Source organism: Talpa europaea (genome assembly GCF_964194135.1).
Source record: "Talpa europaea genome assembly, chromosome: 14".
Taxonomy (NCBI): Eukaryota; Metazoa; Chordata; class Mammalia; order Eulipotyphla; family Talpidae; genus Talpa; species Talpa europaea.
In genome coordinates this window covers 18,799,077-18,807,825 of record NC_140082.1, presented here as the reverse complement: position 1 = coordinate 18,807,825, position 8,749 = coordinate 18,799,077, and the positions used below count along the sequence as shown (strand labels likewise).

Genomic DNA, 8,749 nt, shown 5'->3' with positions numbered 1-8,749 from the left:
CTCTGGTAAGAATGCCTCTTGCTTGCTTTGCCTTTTTGTTCATCCTCTTCTCTGACGAAGTGTGGGCGACCTGGGTTCAAATCCAGGTGCTATCGCTTTCTCACAAGGTGACCTTGGGCAAAGACTTCAACCCTCTAAGCCTCAGTTTTCTTTTCTGTGAAGTAGGGAGGCAGGTCCTAAGACCTCCTGTGTTGTGGGAGGTGACTTGAAGGTAAGATAAGTGAATGAGGCAGCCTGGTTCCTGGCACTTGGGCAATGTTCTTTATTAATATTAAACAGTATCAGTTTTCTCATTTTGCAGGCAACTGAGGAGGATAATCTAACTTTGAGGGTTTGCAAGTGGAAGGACTCAAACCAGGGAAGGTACAGCATTATTTCTAGGGTACTCCATATAGGGGCTCTCTCTGCATGGACAAATATGCCCGAAGGGGTACCATGCGCCCAGGTTGGGGAGCACTGGAGTGCATGAGAAGTAGCCCTGACTTTCTGAGAGCTTCCAGCAACAGCGGCTAGAGCTTGGTGGAGACGAGCCGCACGACGCCATCCCCCTGCCCATCCCCGTCCACCGAGCACTGAGTGTTCTGGGACCACTGCCAAGGCGCGGTATCTGCTTTGTGTGATTGAAGCGTCACCACTGCTCATAGATGTTGCTCTGCACCATTACTGTCTCCATTTTTCAGAATGGAAAGTTGAGGCCGAGAAAGCATGGCCTGCCCTGACCTCAGCGCTGGTGAGCAGCGCGGCCGGCATCTGGGCTGAAGCGAGGGCGCTTCCTCTCTTTCAGCGGGAGAAGGCCCGTGACCAGGACCACAAGGGCCCCACGAGGTCCTCACGGCTGCTCCCCCCTTGTATTCCAGGTCGTTCCTGCACGGGACAGTCCACCATGGCCTCGGACCACCAAACCCCAGCAGGCAAACCATACCCCCTCAACCCCAAGGTGGGTACCATGAAGGTAGGGGGGCAAGTATAGCCCCTCCTCGAGACTCCGTCTCCCTTCTGAAGCGTGGGCTTGGTATCTTCCTTCCCAGGCTCCCGCCTCTGTCCCTGAAAGTTCAGACCAGGGGATTAATAAGCTAGCCCTTAATCTCCATATTCTTGATTCTTCTCAGTAACACTGGAAAACAAACATGAACCCCTGTTTTATAGAAGGGGGGGCCGATGCTGCATGAGCTGGATGCCAGAGAGGCAGCATCAGGGCCCATCTCTGCTGACACATCTGTGGTCCCATCAGTGAGCACAAAGGCTGAGCTGAGCCCCTGGAATGTGTCTCTGAGCACATCGGGCTCCCTTCTCTGCTTTTGTCTGATCTAATCCCTGGCCCAGGAGACAGGAGCATGTTCACCCACCAGCTCTCACCACGCAGATGAGGACTGCCCTCCAGGGGGGGACTGCCCTGCGGGGGGGCTGCCCTCTAGGGGCCAATGTCCTGAGCCCACTCTTCATCCAGTGGCAGCTTCCTGCACAAATGTAACTGGAAAATCTCTGTCCCCCAATTTTCCCTGGAAGCATGAAAGGGGGGAGTAGCCTCCCCAATAGCACTTGGGGGCCCCTTTCCATCACAAGCCTCAGTTTTTAATGACGGGGATCCTGCCAGTCCCTTTCCTGGGGCTGATGAGAGGGCCAGGTGGGGCGAGGGGAGTTAAGTCCCCTTAAGAAGTTTCCCAGAGGGGGTCAGGAGGAGACCTGCAGAGCCGGTGGGGCCTAAAGAAAGGGCACAGGCATGTGCCCTTAGGGTTGAAAGGGGGTGGGGGAGGGGATGTACTGGGCAGCTCTGTGGAGCAGAGGAGGCCCCAGCAGCATGGTCTGGCCTCTTGTACCACAGGCCACAGCCCAGGGGCACCAGCTCACCTGGGAGCTCACTCTAATGAGTGCTAATGCAGACCCGGGTCTCTGTCTCACACCTGCTGCCACAGGAACTGTGTTTTCCCAAGCTCCCGGGTGCTTTGTGTACTTGTTAGAGTTTGCAAATTACTGCTTTAGTGGAAACAGCATCACACAAGCTTGGGCCCTGATTTCAGCTCCAATACTTACCCACTTGGGATCTGTACTTAGGCCTTGATTAATAGAATCAATGCCTCCCCCCACAGGAATACTGTGTGCTAACTGCTATGCTTTCCTGAATGCTTCTAACAACCCCATGAGGTAGGTCTCTATTTCCCATTTTAAAGATGAGGAAACTGAGGCAGAAGGAAATGAATCCTGGTTCTAGTCTCACAACTGGTAACTGGCAGAGCCAGGACTCTCTGGCTGAATGTTTGGTTTATGCCTCCAGAGGATGGAGCCCTTCACTAGCCTGCAAAATCCTCTGAGTCCCTGTACCCTGCTCCCTGCTCTCCCTCCTCCCGATCGCCACATGGTCTGACTCTCCTCCTGCTGCAGATCATCATCTTTGAGCAGGAGAACTTCCAAGGCCACTCACAGGAGCTCAGCGGGCCCTGCCCCAACCTGAAGGAGAGCAGCATGGAAAAGGCAGGCTCCGTCCTGGTGCAGGCTGGCCCGTATGTACCTGGGGGCCTTGGCTGGTCTGGGGTTGTGGAGCTGGAGGGACCTGCCCTCACTTGCTCCTTGACGATGTGATCAAGGAAAAGGATTTGGTGTCTGGCAGCCTATGGCGAGAATTTGTGTTTTGGAGTCGGGGAGAACTGGGTTCAAATCCCACTTCTGGGCTATATGATGGAGGATCAGGAACTTTCCCCTCTGAGTCTGTTTGCTCCTCTGTAGGATGAGGATAGCCACATACTCCTGGGGAGGGCTGCTGGGGGAGACTGATGTCGACACCCTGACACTGAGGGCAGCCACTTCCACCAGGGAGGAGGTGGACACGCCACTTTCAAGGGCTTCTTAGAACTGCTGTCCCTGCCTCTAGGAGGTTGTCCCTGTCCCGGGATGTTGAAAGCTGGCTGTCCCAGCTCTGCATCTGCTCCTCCCTCCCCAAATCCAGATCTTACTGGGTCTTAGAAGATTGGCTGGCACATTTGGGGGCTTGGGCCTCTGAGCAAAGGGGCCGCTCCTGTGGTTCCCTGACCACTCGGTCTCTGTAAGAGCCTCAGGGATCAGGGGTGACCACTGGTGATCCCACCCACAGGTGAGTCAACAGGTCAGCAAATCTGGTGCAGCTGGGGCTCCTGGGTGACCCGCACCACCCTTCCAGATTCTTGGGGGTCATGACAGAGTCCAGTGACTTTCTGGGGTCCGTCTGCTGATGTGGAAGGCACAGCCGGGGATCCCGCCTGTCTCCCGTATCCCCCCATGCTCAGGGTACCTTCTCTTCCAACACCACACCTGATTCTCAGCTGACTTAAAATTTTTGGACAGAAGAAATCTCACAAATGTATTCACGTGACTCTGTTGCCTTTTAAAATTGTAACTTTTGATTTTTTTATTAATTGTTATTTATTGTTAAAAATAAGATAGCTGAAGGCAAAATATCCTATGACTAATCTTACTACTGGGAAGCAGGTTCTGGGAAGACTTTGCTATAAATCTAGACGTGGCTTTGTATATATTTATGATCTGATTTGGATTAAATCTATTTGATCCAAATAGATCATGTCATATGTGCTGTTTTATAATTCATTCTGAAAACTTTACAAGATATTGGGAATTCTCCCCATGTTATTAACTCATATTTTATGTAAATGCTGTTCAAAGAATTTTTTTGAGGTAAATCTGTGTGAGGATCATAGAAGTATGGGGGCTGTTTTGAAATGCAGCTTCCTGGTCCTCATCCCAACTCCATGAAAGCACATTGTGGAGTTGGAGCCCAGGAAGCTGCATTTCACAAACTCACCTGATGATATTTCTGCCCCTGTCTAAGTTTCAGAACCCATGTTTCACCTCATTATTTTTCCTGGCTTTGTAACATTTCCTTAAGAGATATACCACAATTTCCTCAACCAGGCCCATTAGCTCTTGACACCTGCTTGAAGCAGAGTTGCTGGATCAAGAGCAAAACCCTCTCCAAAAGCAACAAAAAACATAGTTCCCTTCCAGCAGGATCTAGATTACCATCCTGATAACTGCATGGCCCCAGGATGACATACTTGTCCCTGCAGTGAAAAACCCCAGGAGGGGCTTTTTGAAGTTTGTGCCCATTTATCCCCCATCCCCTCTTTCCCCTTTTATCTGTTAGCTGTGCCCAGTGGATGGTAACCTTTGACATCTGCCACTGTGGGCAATCAGGGCTGTTTGTCTGTCGTCAGCTGGCTGTTCATGTACCAGCATCGCTGGCCCTGCCCAAGAGCTGTATATATCTGGATTTGTTGCTAGGCAGTATTTTGGGCTTCCTGATTTCTTGATAGAGTTCTGAAGTCAGCATAGCACTGGGTTCTGGATAATAGAGATGATTATGTTCTTGGATTTCCTGTGCTTGGATTTAATGGGGTTACTTATTATTCCTTGATGAGCTGGACAAGTATAGCCTTGGGGTCTGAGAAGTAGTGAGGATCTCCCCAAAGGGAGCTTGGAGTGGGTCTGACCTGCCTCTCTGTCTCCATTGCAGCTGGGTGGGCTATGAACAAGCCAACTGCCAGGGTGAGCAGTTTGTGTTTGAGAAGGGTGAGTACCCCTGCTGGGACTCATGGGCCAGCAGTTGGAGGATGGACTCCCTGAGCTCCCTGAAGCCTATCAAAGTGGTGAGCTACTGAGACCTCCAAACTTCTCACTCTCTTTGCCACCTTACAGTCAGAGGTCTAGGGACCAGGAGGGGGACTTCATTTCTGCCTCTGTGCACCATCTGATTGGTGGGAGGCTTCCTTGTGTGATGGCTTTGAGCTTCAGTTTCCTTCGCTGTCAAAGGGGGATATTAGTAGCTGCTATGCTGAGATTCCAACAAAATGTAATCTGAGAGTTGCCACCATGATAGCCTAGGGGATCCAGTCACAAGATTTCCAAATGCCCCAGGGCCCTGTTCACATCCTGTTCTCTGTGGATTGAGCTTTCCAGGGTAGTACAACTCCCTTCACAGAGCAATTGCTCAACAAACAACCACTTTCGTTATATTAAAAGAAATTCTGAACTTGAGTCTGGAGGAGAAGGCAGTTTGGTTCTTGCTCTCAACTCATGCTGCTCTGATCCTAGTTCTTACTAGCATTGAACTCTCCAGGAGAACAAAGAGCCCAGCAAAGCTCAGTTGCAATAACAATTGGCTGAGCATTCCATCAACCTGAGTTCCTGTGTTGGCTCTGGCACGTCCAGTTGTGTGACCATGGTCAACTCACTCTCCCTCACCAAATCTTCTCACCAGCCAAATGGCATGAGAGTAGTTTGAAGGAGTAAAGGAACTAAGAGAAAATGCTGTAGGAATAAAGGTTGGGACGAGAAGTGGAGAGGAAGCCAAAACATCTCAAGTGCCACTAGAAGCACCACAAATCTCTCTGTGTGTGTGTGCATGCGTGTGTGTGCATGCGTGTGTGTGCATGCGTGTGTGTGCATGCGTGTGTGTGCATGCATGTATGTTGCCACTTAAAAAAGAGTGAGGCTTTGGAAGGCAAAATGACATTGCAGAATTGAATATCCCCAACAGTGTAGAGCCTGTTACATGAAATAGCCCAGCAGGTGGTCAACAGATGACTGCTGCTGGAGGCCCCTTGCCCTGGTGAGAGGGTCGGGCAGGGGAAGATGGGGCATGTGATCCCAACTCTGCTCGCCCTCAGTCCTCTCACTCACACCTACTTTCTTCCACTTCCTGTCAACAGGACAGCCAAGAGCACAAGATCACCCTCTATGAAAACCCCAACTTCACGGGGAAGAAGATGGAGATCATAGATGATGACGTGCCCAGCTTCCATGCCCGTGGCTTCCAGGAGAAGGTGTCCTCCGTGCGAGTGCAGAGTGGCACGTGAGTCAGGCCCAATCCTGGCTCTCCTGCCTCCAGCCCCTGGGTGCCAAACCCCACTGGCTCTGCGCCCTGGCGATGTGTGCTCTCCGCCTCCATGTTCCTCTGGGGAAGTAGGCCCAGGATCACCAGCCCATCGGTGCCTTTCAGGCTCTAACGCTCCACCCAGCCCCTTGGGCAATCCCCTCCCATTGGCAGAGCAAGAACATGGCCTTAACCTCATGGAAAATGTTAGTGGGACTAAGGGGAGGCAGAACGGGGGTGGTAGAGGGCCAGTGTGAGCTAGGCCATCTTAACAGAGCTGGGACAGTGCCCCCACACTGCCCTTCTACTGCACGAGTTCCTGAGTTCGGAATCAGGTGGTGTCCGTTCCCACCGGATTAGCTTCTCTGGCCAGAAACCCTGGCCATCAGCTGTGGGGACTTTCTCATTGTATGAGATTGGGGGTCCACAGACATGCTTTGGCAGTGGGATGCTGGAGCCAACACTCAAACTTTCAAATTTTGTTGAGTTGGCTGTTTAATTTGGTATCTTGAAGTCAATCATAGTGGGAGTATTTGCACCACAGAAATTAAAAAATGCTACAAATTGGTACCATTTTCCCCATACATACATGTATATCTATGTATGTATGTATATATGGCTTTGGGGCAGGGGTGTGGGGTATCAAGCTTTTAAAATAATTTGCAAAGTGTTCATGTGTTCGCTTCTCCCTTCATTCACTCTTGTATTCATTCACCAATTCAATTTGGCAAGTGCCAAGCCCTAAGTTAGGTGCTGTCTGCCTTGTGTAGTGAACAGTCTAGATGGGACCAAATGTCAACAGTCTGAGTCCACATAAATCTAGACTGTACTTCCCTGAGGAAGGGCTTCTTGAGCTGAGACCCAAGACAGAGTAGCATCTGCAGGAGTGTTGAGGGAAGGAGCCGCCCCTCCAACACAGAAAATAGCACATGCAAAGGCCCTGCAGTCTCAAGAGCCTGGTGAGTCTGAGAAAATCACAGAGGCCAGAGGGGCCAGAGCACAGAAATGTGGGGTGTGAGACTGAGAATTGGGGCTGGAGGTCCTTGTAGAGCAGGACTGTGTGGCACTTTGGGGTGAGAGGACTCTGTTAAGATGGCCTAGCTTTCATCATACATGCAGAAGACCTAGTGACACCCTAAATGTTGATGGCTTCAAACAGTGAAGGAATTACAGAGGATCCTGGTGCTTTTTTGCTCATTCTATTTGGCCTTGCAGTCAGACTTGGAGTTGGGGTTCCAGTGGACAGAGGTGGAGGAGACCTGTCTCTTACTCTAAGCTTAAGCGAGCCTGACATCACCTCTTCGTTTTCCGCCAGTATCTGGCCTTCAGTCAAAAGCTTCAGGAGGTAGTGAGCTCCCCATCAAGATGAGGAATAAAGTAGCTGCTGGGTGACTGCTCAACACCCAGGAAATATGAACTGATTGGGAAGCTTTGCCCTAAAATAATGGATTAAAGGTTCTCTCTCTGTGTTTCACCTGGTCTCTCCGCGTACCCCGCTGTCCTACCTCTGACTCCTCAGGTGGGTCGGCTACCAGTATCCCGGCTACCATGGGCTGCAGTACCTGCTGGAGAAGGGAGACTACAAGGACAGCACTGACTTTGGGGCCCCCACCCCCCAGGTGCAGTCCGTGCGACGCATCCGGGACATGCAGCGGCACCAACGAGGCACCTTCTAGCCCTGCAACTAGAGCCCCAGGACCACCCACTCCCCACCCCCCAGAAAGTGAATAAAGTGTGACTTGCAGCTTGTCTGCTGGCGGTGTCTTTTACCCCTGGTGGGAGCTGGGTGCTGCTTGCAGGAGAGAGCCAGGCACCGCTGAGGGTGGGGCGCGGAGCCTGCACTCGTCTTAAAGCCCCGCGGGTATTTAGCTATGTGCCTTGGGCAGGTCATTCAGTCTGTCTGAGCCAGTGTTTCTTGGCCTGTCTGAGCCCCTCGGGCCCGTGAGTGGCTGGCTTGGTGGACCTCCTGGCTCCTCTTACCTGCTGGCATGGGAGTCACTCCCAAATGCACCGTGCAGTTATACCTGGGGCTCGGAAGTCTTTACTTCTGTGTATCTCTGCCTATGTCTTGGCCTGTCTCTTGTCTCTCACTCTGCCTCTCCCCTTTTCTGTTTTTGTTTGTTTGTTTGTTTGTTTGTTTGTTTGTTTCTCTCCTTTCCCTCTATCTCTCCTCTTGATCTTCCCTCCTCCCTCCTCTGTGTGTGTGGGGGGGGTCCCCTACTCTCCTCTCTGGGTGAACAGCTCTATCTTTTAAAAAAATTTTATTTATTTATGCATACAAGAACTGGGGTACAGGCCAGAGGTGCGGGGGGCCGGGGGTGAGAGGATTCACCAGAGACAGAGTGGGGAGCAGAACAGGCAGAGTGACTTAAATACACTGCTGAGGGGAGCAGCGGGCGAGACAGGAGAGGTCTGCAGTGCCATGTGGGTTGCTCCCTGGCCGGCCGGGGATCGAACTCTTGCTGTAGAGGCTGCGCCTATGGTGCGGTGCTTACCCCCTTGAGCCACCAGGGAGGCCCAACAGCTCCTTCTCTGCTCCTCAGGGGCTGCGCTCCCCGCTCCTTCCCGCCCTCAGGGGCCACCTCCCACTCCAGCCACCAGGGGTCAGCAAAGCGCCACCCTGAGGACCCCCAGCGCTGAGGGCCGCGCTGCTCCAGCGCTGATTGGAGCCGAGCTCTGTCAGCTCTGTCAGCGGAACCAGGGTTGGGCGGGGCCTCAGCGCCTGCCCCCCGCAGCTGGGAACCCCAAGCTCCGGGAGTGGGCGCGGAGCGCAGACCTAGGGAGCTGGGGTTGCTGTGTTTCTGCACCTCCTCTGCCCACAGCTTGCTAGGAGTGGGAACGACCAGTAAGCCCAGCAGCGATTCTTGGCGTGAGGAAGGTGCTCCAAGG

The 8,749-nt window shown here is 52.4% G+C and overlaps 1 protein-coding gene across 1 annotated transcript; it reads left to right on the top strand.

Moving 5' to 3' along the window:
* Positions 1-868: 868 nt before the first annotated feature.
* CRYBB2 (crystallin beta B2) lies at positions 869-7,536 on the top strand (the record flags this gene model as incomplete). The annotated part of the gene is made up of 5 exons (XM_084253624.1): positions 869-937; positions 2,380-2,498; positions 4,502-4,634; positions 5,697-5,839; positions 7,380-7,536. The coding sequence occupies exons 1-5, from the start codon at positions 884-886 to the stop codon at positions 7,534-7,536; spliced, it is 606 nt and encodes a 201-aa protein (XP_084109750.1). The 5' UTR covers positions 869-883.
* Between the last annotated feature and the right edge of the window lie 1,213 nt (positions 7,537-8,749).